Raw genomic sequence first — 15,694 nt, 5'->3', positions numbered from 1 at the left:
GGTCACAGGGAGATGGGTAGAGGAGCCCAGCCTGGGCAGGGTGTCCGTGCCAGCCTGGGCAGGGTGTCTGTGCCCATCCCAGCCCGGGCAGGGTGTCTGTGCCCATCCCATCCTGTACAGGGTGTCTGTGCCCATCCTGGCTGAGCAGGGTGTCCGTGCCCATCCCAGCCCGGGCAGGGTGTCTGTGCCCATCCTGTGCAGGGTGTCTGTGCCCATCCTGGATGAGCAGGGTGTCTGTGCCCATCCCAGCCCGGGCAGGGTGTCTGTGCCCATCCTGTGTAGGATGTCCATGCCCATCCTGGATGAGCAGGGTGTCTGTGCCCATCCCATCCTGTGCAGGGTGTCTGTGCCATCCTGTGCAGGGTGTCTGTGCCCATCCTGTGCAGGGTGTCTGTGCCAGCCTGTGCAGGGTGCCCATGCTCAGGAGTGACACGGGCTGAAAGCTGGGCACTACCTGTTGCAGTCTGCAGGGACTGGAGGTGCTAATGCAGAGCTGTGATAAATGAGACAGTGCTGCCTGTGTTTTAATTGCAGCTGCAGCCTCTTCCATCACCAGAGTAAACTCAGCGTTTAGTGGGTCCTGGGATGGAATTGGGAATCGCTGTCTTTATGCACTTAGGTCATGCATTTCCTTGCTTTCACTTGTGATGTATTGATTCTGGGAGTTCCTTCTGTGGTTTTTCTCTGCTTCTCCCTTGCCTTGATTTGTACCCTGTCAGCACTGACGAGTTTGCAGGGCTGTGGACTCCCGAGGGCTTTGTTTGCTGTGATGGATTTGGTGCAAGGGGCGAGCTGCTCAGGAGCACGGGTAACTGATGTGGGCAATGATCCAGAGGTAAATAACAGCCAGCAAGGTGCTTAGCTGGATGTTTGAAAAGAAACAGCCCCAAACCAGCCACGACTGAAATGTTTATGGCCTTCCTTCCCTCCTCTCTCTGGCCAAAGGGAAGGGATGGCAGCAGTGCTGCAGGAAGGCAGCACCAGGTGCCAGTCCCTGGGAATGGCTGGAGACATGCTGAGGAATGCTTCACCCACACTGTGTGGCCTCTTCACACCTCCCTCTGAGACAGCAGCAGTGGAGTTTAATTTCCACTCTCCTTTGACCACTGATCTCTTGTCCTGAGGGATGTCTGCTCTAGCAGCAGTGATGCACCTGCTTAAAATTAGTTTTTGTCAAATTAGCATAGGAGAAATGGCACAAAAATTGGCAGCCTCCATGTATTTATTCTTCCAGGTGTGCTAAGGAAATTGCAGCCACTGGTATTGAGTTAGTGCTGGAAGAAAGAGATTTAATCTTTTGTTCAGAATAGTTAAAGGAATCCTTTGGCTTTTTATTCTGAAAACATCTGTGTGGATCTTGTCCTTCAAAGATTTCCTGAGCAATTTCATGCGGGGGCAGAGCTGACAGTGCTGTTTTGCTGCTGTTTGCTTCTCTGCGTGGCAGCAGCTGCTCAGACAAAAACCTCACGCACCTTTTGGGGTTTCTGCCCAGAACTGAGAACTTGCCATGGCACTGAGTGCGTTTTGTGCATGAGATTTTAAACAAATATAATTAAACTGTCATTTCCTGACACCTCACAGATGAGGCTTTACCCCAATGGACTTCTTACAAACACATTCAGGAACCAGAAGTTAACAGCACCAGGGACTCCTAGCTCAGAAATTTGGCCAACATTGTGTTTATACCTGTGGGGTAATTCAGTAGTGCCCTGAGGTACAAATTTTGGAAAAGAGAGAGACAAAATTAAAGAATGCCACACCTGATGAGAGGAATTAAAACAGATATTTGAAAGTGCATCTCTCTCCATATAAAGTCCCTCTTCTCCACTTGTGGTTAATAACTTCTAGTTATTATTCTGGTTGTTCTTTTAACATGCAACCCCAAAGGTATTATGCAAGCACATGAGAACTAGAAAGTACCTCTCAAACAGGAGCCAGTCCACTTTGCCATGTGGCTTTTCCTAATGTTTAATCTCTCATACATGGAAACAGAGCTCCAGAGAAATCAGTTGCTTTAGCAAAAATAAGAATTTTTAAAAATAAGTGGTTTTAAGTTCAGAGCTGACAGGACAATTAAACCCCAACAGTATTAAAATGTTGTGGACTCAAAAAGATGATGAAAATAGAGCGAAGATAAGGATTGTGATCTTAGAGTAATCCAGAGAGGGAGGAGAGAAAGGGTAGGTTCTGTTTGTGATGAGGCCTGGCAATGGCTCTTTACTCCAGCACCCAACTCCCTCCTTTTCACACCAAAACTGGTATTTGCTGCCCCAATGCAGCATCTTGCAGCCAGGAGAGAGCCTTAGCATGCTCAGGGAAGAGCAGGAGCGAGGAGCCTGCTCCAGAGCACACCTACCCTTCCATCTAGCCAGGAATAAAGCTGTAATTACCCTCAGTTCAATCAGATTCCTGTCTTGATAGAATTCCTTCAGAACACAAAAGCCCCAGTTGATTCCCTCATCTCCCTTCCCTGTCCTGCTGTTGGACTCCTGCGAGCGGTGCCGTTCCGGTGGGGCAGAACGAGAACACGGTGGTGGGATGGGGAACAGAGCTGGGATTCGCTGTGTGACTGTGAAACGCCTTCTTGTTTCCGCAGGGCCAAGGTGAAGCGGGGGGTGAAGGTTTCCGGCGTGAGGGGCAGCAGCCCGTGGCTGTGGGACGTGAGGGAGCGCGTGGACGGCGCCGGGAAGCACGCGCCCGCCGTGCTGTGCCAGCGGAGACCCGCTGCTCCCCACAGGTGGGTCCTGCCCCCTCTGATTTCAGTGCATTTCCCACGGCGCAGGAGGAATTGCTTTGGAAAAGCCATGGCTGTTCTGTACTCGCTGCTCAACCCACCACACAGATGTTACTCAGTCCTAGTGCTCAAAGGAAGGGAAAGCTGACAGGAAATTCTGTTGGCACAAATTATTTAGAAGAACTTGTTTCGTATCTTCGAGTTTGATTGTGGCCGGTTTAATTTTTTTCAAATTAATTACCTTCTTAATGAAGCGATAAGCGGAGTAAATAAATAGACTCCACAACTCAATGTAGTTCTGAAGTGGGTGTGTATGTCAGCACCCGGCACAAGCGAGATCGCTCTCCAAAATCTTGTGACTCGAGCTGCTGTCTGTCCCACGTCTTTATTCCCAAAGGTGTTCCATATGCAATACATTACACAACTTTTCTATGCATATCCAACCCCTGGCCCCACCTGTCCTCGTCTCTCATGCTAAACAGGTCCACGCCCCTCTGGGCACGTGTGGTTCACTGTGGTGGTCCCGTGGGGGTCTCTGGTGGTCTTCTGAGGCTGAAGATTGTAGTCTTCCTCTGGGTTGAGCTTTTGAACTTTTCCCCTCTGCGCATGTGCTTTTGGTCCTTTGGGGTCTTATCTGAGTATGTCTGTCAGCCTTGACATGACTGGAGACAGAGGGGTCTCCTTATCTGGGTCCTTTGCATTCCCTGGTCTTCCCTGGTATTGTCTTTTATGCAGGAAGCTCCAAAGATTTGCATTTCCCTCTGCCCTTTGTACCATGGCAGAGGTTTCTTTCATGATACATTCATTTTGTTAGCTCAAGTGAACTCCAAAAAATCTCTATTTCAATATGGCTGTTTGTAGTGGATTTTTTTTGTTTGATTTATTAATTTTACTTGGGGTTCTCTTGGTGAGTTGGGTCCTTTTCCTCTCTTTGTAGGGTTTTTGTTTTGGTGATTTGTGACTGTATGACAATGATGTTCAGGGTGAGATTTATATGAATTTTTGATCAGCAGAAGGAAATAAGATTTTCTGTTTTCCATTCCCATTCTGCAACAGTGACTTGTCTTAAAATGCCTTCATCTGGCAGGTGGATGTTCCTTTTTTAATCGCAACTCTTTGTTTAATGAATACATTTCTTCTTGTCCATTGCTTCTGGAGCTGCAAGTCAAGTGATATTTATAAGGACCTGACTGCATTTGCTTTGTGGCTGGCATTGATGATAGAAAACTTCTCATATTATGTGTGCAATTCACATATGAAATGTTACAAAATCTAATTGGGTTTGGGGATTTATTATGTGGTTTATGGTATTTAAGTAAATACCTTCTGAACCTAATAATTAGGAAGTTTCATCTCCTTGCAATCTGCATGTATGAAAAAAAAAGAGGAAGGGAAGAACTTTATAATCACTTTCTCTTTATAACAACTCGGATTCTACACAGTTCCTTTGCTATAGGATGCTGAATTTTCCTAATCTAAAGCAGATATTGTCATATATCTTGACTGAATAGCATTGGACAAAGCAGGAACGTGTGTGTATGCCAAGGTGGGAGCACAGCCTGTCAGATTCCTTAAAACCCCCCTTCAGAGGGGCTGGGAGAAAGGATGATATTTTCATTGACTGAAATGGGCACTGGATCAAAATCTGAGATTATTTCAGCAATGAGTTTTCCATCACGCTTTATCCTGTTGGGCCCATAGAGTGCATTTCCCTGATTTCTCTTCCTCAGCAGGAAAATGTAAAGCAGCCTCATGGGGAAATTGAATCTTGGCAACTTAACTTCCCTTCACTATTCATCATCCAGTGGCAATCCTGTAAAATGACCCCTGGTACACAAAAAATAAATTACTATGTCATCTTTCATGCAGTGGTTGTGGATTCTGTGTGCTTGCACATGTTGAGCATAAACATTGCTGGATGTTTATCAAAAGAAATCTGAGGTTGTACACAGATTTTACTGGAAGGAAAACCCAGGGAGGAGAAGGTGTACGTGTACCTCTCCTGTAAATCCTGGTTTGATTTGCTCCATTGAGTTCCCAGCTGAAACTTTCTGCTTTTCTCACTTTTGAGAACTTCTTCCTCCCTCTTTGTAAACAAGTGCAAAATATTTGCAGTGCATTGCCCAGCGTATTGTTTTCCTCATTAAATTTAGTTGGATGTGTTTAACTCTACATTTTAAGAAGCAAGATCAAGCATTACATGGGGAAAGAGAGTGGAGTGTGCTCTACAGTTTTTGGGAAATAATTTTATCCTTATCAGAAATGTTTGTTGTCACCAAATAGGCACACTGGGTCACAGTTAAGTATGGATGTCCCTTACCAAATTTTTGGCCTCCGTGGTTCATTTATAAATTACAGAAACTCTCTTTGCATATTCTTTAATTTCCCCTAAAAGGCAGAGGTCTGATCACATGGATGCAGAGGTGGCACTGTTAATTACCTGCAGATTCAGTACCTTTGTGTTCCTGATAGTTTTACATGGATCAGAAAATAGTGTTAATAAAGCTAACTCGGTGTGACAAGTGTAATTTCACGGCTTAAGGAGGCACTTGTGCCAGTGACAGAGCAGAGCAGAGTGCCAGGGTGCTCCCTGCTCGGGCTTTGAAATATATCCGTCATTTTGTTTGGAGAGGTTCTGGCACCGGCAGCTTATCGTAACAGGATTAACATATAAATATTATCACAGCCAGCAGGGTGTTTTCAGATGAATATTAACAGCAAATATTATGATTCTGTCTGGGAATAACTAATTAAGCCCATCTGTCAAATATGATTTGAAGTTCTCGTGCCTTGCTTATTACGGGCTTGCGACAGTGTTCCAGATTAATGGTGAAGCAATTAGAAAGTTCTCCCCAGTTTTCCTGATTTCATTCTCAGGCAGTAATAATTTGGTAACACTCTAAATCCTGACCCAGGAGATGATTAGATGGGTTTAGTGCTTGCAGCATCTGCCCAGCACTGCTGCTGTTCCCTGTGAAGCATCGATCTTCCACCCCTCTCCTGTTAAAGCAGGTGACCAAGCAAGCAAAGAGAAAAGGGTGTGGGGTTAAACAGAGACCAGAAATGGGACTGGGGAAACCCTTCAAACACTGACTGAGTCTGGGAGCTGCGTCCTGATCCGTGCCAGCCTTTCCTTCTGCACTGGGAGCTGGCTGGTTTGTTTTTGTGAGTCCTGGAGCAGGAGGGGGAGACTGGGATCCTGCATTTCCTGGGGGCTCCTTGGCTTTGCTGCTCCTCACTGTACCCGAAGTGGGGCATCTGCTGAGCCTCTGATGGCTGAGAGGGAACAGGAGGACTGGAGCTCTGGCTCCCTGCCTGCTCCTCCCCTGTGCCAGCGGGATGGGCCTGGCAAATCCTTGGGGTGGCTGGAGATGGAGATTTATTGGGTTTTCCTCATCTGCACCACACAACTGACAGCACTTCCCTCTACCCACAGCTGCTGTGCAGACATGAGGCAAGATGTTCTGATGTGATAGTAATGGGTGGCATGATCCTCCTACAATATTCTATTCGTGTTTATATTTTTGGGTAGAAATGTTTGTTTTCCCCATTATTTTACTGTTCTCTGTGCCTGTGGCAGGAATGAAGCCACTGATTCAGGCAAATACAAAAGATTACAGACAAACTTGGCCATCTCTGAGTAGAACCTTAATGACCATTTCCCACCTTATCACCAGAAGTATTTCAGTTATATAATAATGGATAATTAGCTCGGCAGTTTCCTTTCCCTTTTTCTGGAAATCAAGGACAAGCATTTGTTTGGATACTTCTCCTCCTCCGTTCTGTAGCACTGAAGGAGTTGCTGCTTTGTGCTGCCTGAAACCAGATGCTGCTGTCAGAGAAACTGATTTTCAGTTTGAACTACAAGTGACTAAATCAGTTTGTGAGAATGTGAGCGCAGTGAGAGACAGTAACAGGATTTTCTAGGCTATATCCTTCATTTATTCCTGCAGGTCTCATTTGTTCATGGTACTGTATTTCAGTGCCTAATTTTCTTAACACTTTTACAGCTGGAGAAATTAACTTAATATTAAATAACAACAGGGGACAGGAAAATGTGTGCCAACATTGCCTTTGATTTTCTACACAATGTTTTCTTTCTATTGCATTTATGCCATTGCCCTTAGTGCCGTGCTTCTCTCTTTTTCCCATGCAGTTATTAAATATTTTCATGTTGTAAATGCAGTGAGCTATTGCCTCACTCTTGTTGCACGTGCCAGTACATTTGATGGACTCCCAAGAGTGCTGTAGTCCTAAAACACTCCTGAAGCCAACAAGAGCAACAATTTTAACATAAATAACAGCCTAATGGCCACAATAATTACACTCTGTCTCTTGCTGGTGTTCATCAAAATGCTTCATAAAAGTAGTTTAATGTTTTAGATCACCATTAATTTTTCCCTTGCTCCTATGTGCTCTCATGACTTTGTCACCTAGAAATGTATTGCTGCTTGGAAAGAGAAATTTCTGCTCTAAAATAGAGAAAAGGACATGTGATGTAAAAAAAAAATAAAATCCCCTTGTATTTTGTCATATCACATCCTGTGGGAATCACATGAACTTCACTTTGTCACAATGAAATAAAAGCAAGAAAGAGATTGCAGAAATCAGACTTTCAGAATGGAATGTACTCAAGAGTGATGTTTTCAGAGCTGGACAGGCCCAGTGGGTGAAGGGCTGGGCTAGACCGGATATTTGGGGATTTTAGTGGCAACCTGATCCATTATTTGTTTATGTGAATCCTGAGCAAAAAAAGATTTCCCCTATTCATGTTATAATCCTGATTTTATTACTGAGGGAAACAGGAGGGAAGGGAGAAAGGTGACACTTCTATGTGGTTCCAAATTTACTTTCTGAGAATAATTATTCAGCCCTAGAAATTGTCTGTTCACTCAGCATTGTCGGTGCTGATGTAATACATTAGGATATTTGTTGTTGGGCAGGTAGAATATGTTCATTTAATTGTCAAACAGCAGAGTTGAGTTCCATTCCTGCTTCTGAGACATGTGGGTAATGATCAGCTGTAATCCTATTTACCCTGGGTACTGCTGGAGTTTCATGCTGCGTGCACTTTGGGTTTTTCTGTCTGTGTTATTAGAAACCTCCAGGCTTCCAGGAGTTTGTCTGTTGTGATCATGTGAAAGCACTGAACATCTCAGAAGTCATGTTTACATTCCTCTCTTTGAAGGCAATTAGTCACAAACCTCTATTTCTCATTTGAAAGCTTAAATGTGCCCTGAGAGAGAGAGCCCCTTGAGATGTTAAGGCAAAATAAATTTGTCTGAACCAGGCCCCAGTGCATTATTATTTTACACGCTGACCCACTTTTCCCATTTTTTTAAAAAAGAAAACTGTTTTATTTAGCAAGAAATGCAGAATCTTTCTTGAAATCATTCTACTCAATGCTAATACACTAGAAAAAAATGTTTGTGGTTATCATCTGGGATCAAATCAAAAGGAAAGAGATGAAATGATAACCAATTATTCTGTATTTTGGAATGAAATCTTACTGGGTTTTACTTCATGTATGAAAATAGCCATGGAAGGCAGGGATCCATATGTACTTCATGTATGGGGTTCCCAAATGGTACAAAAATGGAACATGGAGCAGGCTGTCAATATTCCCTTGTTCATGAACTCAGCGAGGAGGACAAGGAAAGGTCTGCTGGCTTCACAGCAGTTCTGTGGTGGCTCAGAGGTGGGGCTGTGCAAGAGCCTGAGGGGTGCTGGGAGCAGTTCTGATGATCCCTGTGCTCCATAACGAGAGACCATTTCCTGATGCTCTCATGGGAGCACTCAGGGTTTTGTTTTTGGCATTTCAAGAGGTTCTGGAGACACAAGGGTGTCTGTGACGTGCTGGTAACCAGGCTTGTTCTCACTTAGCTACCCAAGCAGCACTGTGCATAAAGTGAGGTTCTGCAGCAAGGGTTCAGCATGAGCAGCTGAAAGGAGTTCTCAGGAACTCTTCTGGAAGCACTGCAGCTCTGCAAGTAATTGATCTGCAAACAAGAAATAATGCTAGGGGCTTAATCCCCCTTCATTGAGAGCTCTTGGCACGAAGAACTGGGACTCGACTTATTGGGGGGAAACAATCCAAGGTGAAGAAGTTTGCTGTCAGCAGTCAGTTACAGAAAAGGCAGGTGATTCATGGATATGCTGGGAATTTCATCCTCTCTTCCTGGGTGATGTGCAGGTGTTCTGGGGTGTTGCTGTCACCTCCCTTGTAGAGCACAGGCCCTTCTTTCTGTCTGCTCTTGAAGCAGCTAAAAGATATTTCCAGTACCCTGGGTAACCTCATTCATATTTAGTGTCTGTACTTTTACCCTGGTATTACCCAGTGTAATAAATATAATTTTAAATTTGAGAAAGAATAATTTCCCTTAAGAACCTTCAGGATTCATCATTGTTATGCTTGCTCTGTGTTTGTGGTACTTAGCACTGTAGTTCTTAAACCTTTGGTAGCCCAGAGGCTCAAAATAATAATTCCAGTCGGACAAAACCAGTTTGCTTTCTATTACAAAAGAGACAGCAAGTGAGTAATCTCCTGTCTATTAAAAATCTAATATTAAATGCAAAAGTGTGTCTTGTGAAAATGTCTCTAATGCTGCTGTTGATTCTTTTTCCCCCCTTGGAGGAAGTCTTGTAAGAAGTAATACTAATTACTGAGGGAGTTGGAAAGTTGAGTGGATGACTTAAAATATGAGCTGAGGCTAAAAATACACCTGTTTCTCTTCAGACATGGGAATTCCCATGTTTTGGATAAAAAAAACCGATCTGTTTTGGATGAAAAAAAAACATCTAAATCAACACACGACAAAGGTTCAGGGAATTGTGTGACACAGCCTGCATCCTTCTAAATCACAAAACCAATCCTAAACAAATTCCAACTGCTAGACCAAGGCTGGGCTCGCTGGGAATTTGCATTATTTTGTGTGCAGATATATCATCTTACTGTGCAGATAATCAATGGCTCAGTTCTCTGCAATTGCTCATGTGTTTTAGATCTCCTTTTGAAGGTTCTGTTGGCAGTAAAAGCACCCGGGTGTTGAGGATGCCTTGTCTTCGTGGGTGTCACTGAGTCTGGCACAGACTGTGTGTAAAAACCAGGCACAGGAAGGAGTCTGGGCTGTGGGATTCCATGCAGAGCTGTGTGAGTTCCCTGGATTTCCTGGGCTCCATGCAAGGAGAGCGTGCTGAGCCTCATTCCTGGAGCCTGGAATGAGCCTGCACCTCCACCAGCACGCTCCAGCCTGGGCAGTGTTTTCCAGCTCTGGAGTTTAACCCTGAGCTGCTGTCTGGAGCTGCTGCCATGAGCAGAACACTCTGCATCTCTGCCAGAGGCTGGGAATCGTGCTGGCTGTGTGAATGAGGAATCCTGCTCTGGGTACAGCAGTTGGACACCGAATGGGAGCGGAGGAATGCACGGAGAAAACGTTACATAAGTTACACAGACGTGGTTTAGGGTGTGTAGGAGTGGGATTCAGCTGCACCATCCGTGGCAGTCAGTGGCTGGGAAGGGACGAGTGGCTTGGTGCACGATTCTTTGGAAAAGTGCAGGAGTTCCTGCAGCGTGTGTTCCCTTTGTTACTCAGGAGCCCCCAGAGTTCTCCGTGGCAGAAGTACAAACAGGGCTTTGGATTAGGTGTACTTGGAAATGGGAGCATTTGCTGGCTCTGCTGCTCTGCCTGTGATGGGAGAGTGGCCTCGGCTGGCCCTTGGATAGACATCAGGAGAAAGCTCAGTGATGGAAGAGTGATGGGCACTGGGGTTGTGTGCAGGGAGGGGGGATCCCTGGCCCTGGCACTCAGTGCTGTGGTTTGGTTGCTGAGCTGCTCTTGGGTCGTGGGTTGGGCCTGGTGATCTCAAGGGTCTCTCTGCCCTGGTGAGTTCTGCCCTCCCTCGCCCTGTGAAGTGCCAGCCCGTGGGGATGTGGCCTGGCACGGGGTGCAGTGCTGCTGTCTCTGTCTCCAGGGCAGGTCCTGGGCTGGGACAGGCTGTGCTGGGGCTCTCTGCCAGGGCCAGGGATGGCTGCACTTCTGCAAATGTGCTGTTATTCTACTGCCAGGGCTTACCTGGAGCTAATATTCACATGTGCAATTAGCTGAATGCATGGCTGCTATCTCCAGTGATTCTTGAGATGAATTTTCCCTGCATGTTGCAGGAATGCCTGTCTGCCTTTTTCTCAGCTTCAGCTGAAATACTTGAAAATCCCCTCAGTGTTGACAAGATACTGTCTTTTCTCAAAGTCTTACTGGTGACCCAGAGCAACAGACTCCTTCAGCAAGTCCTTGGTCTCAGGATGAGCAGAATCCTTGAAATTGGGACTGGAACTTTCACTGTGAGCTCCTGAAGTGCTGAGCGGAACTTCTTCATTTTCAGTTTATTATTAGACTCTTCCATTTAATCTCCTGCTAGAGAGAAAATAATTAGCTTGAATAATTTCCAATCCAATTAATCTATTCCTGAGTGGCAAATATTGTACCTGGAAACAGATCGATTATGAAGTGTTTCCTCTGAGATGCATTTTCCTGTTAATTGTTGAAGCAATTAATTTTCTTACAGATACTTGCAGGTCTTTGTGTGAAGTAGTGAAGGCAGGGAAAACAAGAGGCCTGGAGGAGAACAAAAGATGACTGTGAAACCTGAGCACAGGAGGAACAAATAGAATGTGTGCAGAGGACATGGGCTGTGCTTCGTGCATGGTGCACGTGCCAGCACGGACAGCTCGGGAGCTTTTGGGAGCTGCAGGAGTCAGGGGTGCTGGGGTGAATCCCTGAGCAAACTCACAGGGAGCATCTGCCAGGAGCTCCCGGGACTTGTTCCTCAGCACCGCGGGCACGGAGGGGTCTGGCACACAGCTCTGACAACCCGGCTGTGGCGCGTGTTTCAAAATAACGCCTCTCTCTGGCCCGAGACCACACTTTGGGACAGTCTGGGTAGATTTTCATAGGGAAAACAAAGTTCTGGTTTGCCTTTTGGATGCCAAACCCAAAATTTACCCAAACTCTGTCCCTTGCCAGTCTCTGAGTCTTTGCTTGGAAGCATAAGAAACTTCATAAGGTTCCTCTATTTTTGAATGTTGATTTCCAATTCTAAACGTCTTTTAATATAAACAGACAAGGCTGTTCTCCTAAATTCTGCTGGCAAAATGGCTACAATTTAACTTGGTTTTCCCCAAAGCTAGATACAACTTTGACATGGAAATTTATATCTTCATTTTACAGCTTTTTTTGCCAAGTTGTCAATTACTGAATGGAGGATGATGCAACAAATAATTTTGAATTGTCTTAATTATTTTTGTAGCTTTCAAATCCACATGTTATATTCCCATGATCTCGCCAAAATCTGTTCTGTGTTAGAGATGCATTTACACATTCAGTGCATACCTGTTGTCTATATTGCAATTCTTTTTAGGATCTGACAGACTGAATTGGGTTTGATTTTATGCACATTCAATACCAAGAAAGCTGAGGAAGAGAGGGGGGTTGTGGGCTTATTCTGCATTTGTTTTCTATATTTGAGTAGGATAAATCTCTGACTTAGTCCTTAAGAATCTCAAAGAGAATTACAATGTCTTGATGAAAAATTACTATTTGTTCAAAAATCAAGACTTTGTTCTCATAAAGGACATGAAAATAAATCTTGTTTGCAGTGGCTCTCAGCAGCAAAGGATCAAGAATTTAGCTGTCTCCAGAGTTTTGGGATAAATGACAGTTTTAGAAATGCTGCCTTCTGATCAAATCTCTGAGATGCTGGGAATCAGCAGTTGTTTTGTAAAAGCTGTATTTTTGCTCTTTACTTCAGGTTTGTGGTTTTGGCACTCTCATCATTCTTATGTAATTCTCTAGGAAAATATCTCTTGTTCAGTGGTTTAAGGGATTAAGCTTGTTTGTGAAAAGAGATGCTTCTTCTGCTTCTGGGATAAACCACAAATAAAGATTTTACTCTTCAGTTATAATCAGGACTTGTAAACACACCCACAAGTCCTGATGAACTGCTAATGATCACTGAGGTGCTTCCATCAGAAACCCAGAAACTCAGAGTTTAAGTGTATGGAAATGCACAATTAGCAGGCAGGTAAAAGGAGAACTGCTGGCCAGCTGGGTGAGGATGATGCTCTCATCCCCCTTTCCCTTCAGAGACTGAATATTTGATTTTCCATTACGAAAAAAGATGTAGTAAATGGAACTTTCTAACTTTTAGTGGAAAAGGAAGAGTTCTGCCAGGGGCAGAGCAGAGGAAACAAATATTTAGATGTAGCCTAGAAGGAAAAGCAGGATGTATATTTATGGAGATGCAATGCAAACACAGGAAGGGGTAAATGACAGCTCTTTATTCGTGCCCCAGCCTCGTTTCAAGGTTGTAATGTCGGTAACCAGGGCTGCTTTAAACTGGCACATCCCCAGGAGCAAGCAATATCAGCATTGCTGTTTACACATCTGGCTGTGGGGCACATTCCTAAATACCATTTTCCTGGCAAGCTTGCATCCCTCAGGTGCTGTGGCTTTTCAGAGCATAAATCTGTATTTAGATCCATCAGAAAAGAAGCCTTTTTGGTCTGTGCCTGTGCAGAAGTCTCCTGTTCTAAAATTAGAAAGTCAATTTGTCTGTTAAGGCAGGGAAGAAGCAGCTCTCCATGGCCTCTGGAATGAGCAGTGGAACGAGCAGTACTGAGCTGCTCTGGAGCTTTACTCTCCAGGGCAGTGCCTGCATCCAAGACAGACAACATCCCTCCAGGCTGGCACAGCCATTCGACAAGGAAAGGAGGAGGGGCAGCAGGGAGTTGCTTTAGCCTGATCTCTAAGTGACAGAACTAGCTGAACTTTTAAAATAATTCAGAAGATTAAAGGACACTTCAAACAGTCTGGTGTGTCAATTTATTCTGCTGAATATCTCTTCCTTAATTGTCACAAAGCGAAGACATTAAAGTTAACAGAGCCAGGTGTTCTGCTGAAAGGTGCTGTGCTTTAGAGAAAGGAGCTACAGGAGAAGAGAAATGCAGAGGGAGGTCTTTCATGTACTACAGACCTAGGAGAAAAAAGGAAATAAGGCAACAATTTGAATGCATTTGATTTTTCTACAGATAGTACTTGGGAGGATTTAATACTGTTGTAGGGGTGCACGAATCTGTGTCTTCTGTTAGAGTGAAGTGAGTTTCCTTGCAAAGGCTGCTCTGCCAGCAGTTAAGCAGACGAGAAGGGACTCACCACAAACAGCTTCAATCCCCACTGTCTTCTGCAAAACTTGAGCCTGGAGAGGCTCAAGGATCTGGAAAACTCCAGAAGCTTTCAAGGAAAAAATGTGATGTACTTGCAAAAAAGTGCACACAGCTTTTAGTGCTCCCCCCGCAAAGGCCTGGGTAGAAATATGAAAGAAATTTGTGCAGCAGCATATCAGGCCTTAAGAATGATTTCCATGATTAATAATTCAAATTAAGTTACATAGATGTATGTGATATTAGGCAATTGCAATTTCAATATATTGTAGATTAAATTCACCTAATATTTGTGCAGTGTGAGCCACATCTCAGAGAACGTGCATAAAGATGTCAAGGCAATTTCTCAGGCTTTTTTCTCCTACCATATGAGATTTTTTTTCCATTAGCTGTTAATTTACATATTGTTTCTGCACTCTGTGGATATTGCTTTCTTTTTTGTTTATACGTCAACAATATTCATGCTTTCTATTTTTAACATCATAATATTCCTCCTATTTCAGAGAGGTGTCAAGAGGCAAGTGGATATATTCAAGTGCTGTGGTGTGTTGTGCAGATCTCTCGCTAATAATAGGTGTAGGATGTTTTATTTCAAAGGAGAGAACTTATGCTTATTTCTGTCATAAATACAGCCAGCACCACTACACATGTGCTAACTCCAGAACACATTTGTCTTTTTTAATGAAGGAAATAAAGCACGGAACTACAGCTAGGTCTATTTTTTATTAATTTCATTGGGGTTTTTCCTTTGGAGAATAAAGGGGATTTTAGCCAGGTTTTGTGGCAGATGAGTCTCATGCTGCCTGTGCATATGTACCTTAGATTTGACAGCAGCAAAGCTGACTCAGAGATGGGTATTTCTTATCTGTGTCATGAAAATACACAGAGCAGAGGAAAAACATAATAGAGAGTCTCCAGGCAGCTGAATTCTTATCAATAGGCAATTATGGAAAAATCTGAAGTAAGAGATTTTAGTTTCTTGGACACAAGAGCCAATCAAGCCTGAGACAGAGTTCTGTAGGAAAGTGGCTTTTTCTTGCTGCAGCCTCATGGAGCCTCTTCCATGTTTAAATAACTGCCAGAAAATCTTCAAGGTTAAAAAGTTCTGTCTAACCTTTCATATTATTGTTCAGAAGAATTCTTTTTTTTGAAGTTAATAAACCACGTGCATTCACCTCATATGGCTATTTCCCTCCCCAAACAAATTGCTTTTATTGTCAAAACTACAAATTTGGGCATTGTGATCGATCCATCATTTTATGAGCTGTCAGGAAAGGGACCTGAAGATGCAGCTTTGCTTGATTGTGTAGGAATAAAGATTGATCAGGCCTGTTGCTGCTGCTGTATAGATCCTGGGCTGACTCCCATCCAGTGTACAAAGCACAGCACCGTCCCCTCATCCCTCTCCCAAATCACACAGTCGATAGTTTTCCCTCTCTGCTTCCCTGCAAGCCCCTGGAAGTACAGCCCCAATTACTCTCTTAAGAAGGGCACAGAGGAGGAACATATTTTAGTGCTGGGGGGTCTCTCCCTCACAGGAAACTGTGATTTAAATTCCAGACTTCCTTGGTTCCTTCCACAGAAGTAGCGAGCCAAGGCTGTGTGCTTGCACTCCTGCAGGTTTCTGTGCTTGTGTTGAATGGAGGGAGGAGTGCAAAGGAGAGCAGTGGGCTGCTGGCTCTGGAGGGCACCGAGGGACTGCAGGGTCCCACTCTGCTGCACGGGAATGCAGTCTGCCTCAGTGT

At 44.3% G+C, this 15,694-nt stretch overlaps 1 protein-coding gene across 4 annotated transcripts in view; it reads left to right on the top strand.

The window, feature by feature from the left end:
• TMEM132D (transmembrane protein 132D) overlaps positions 1-15,694 on the top strand; it is a 176,261-nt gene that overhangs the window by 69,383 nt on the left and 91,184 nt on the right. For 3 of the 4 annotated variants that reach the window (XR_013340940.2, XM_077787272.2, XM_077787271.2), the window contains exon 3: positions 2,597-2,737. The exons of the other annotated variant lie outside the window; for it this stretch is intronic. Coding sequence is in view for 2 of the 3 variants with exons in the window: in XM_077787272.2 (XP_077643398.2) it covers positions 2,597-2,737 (141 nt within the window). In the remaining variant the exon portion in view is untranslated. The remainder of the gene's footprint in view (positions 1-2,596; positions 2,738-15,694) is intronic. 4 annotated transcript variants of the gene reach the window in all.

Source organism: Lonchura striata, chromosome 15 (assembly GCF_050655825.1).
Source record: "Lonchura striata isolate lonStrDom1 chromosome 15, ASM5065582v1, whole genome shotgun sequence".
In the NCBI taxonomy this organism is placed as follows: Eukaryota; Metazoa; Chordata; class Aves; order Passeriformes; family Estrildidae; genus Lonchura; species Lonchura striata.
This window is presented reverse-complemented; position numbering and strand designations above follow the sequence as displayed.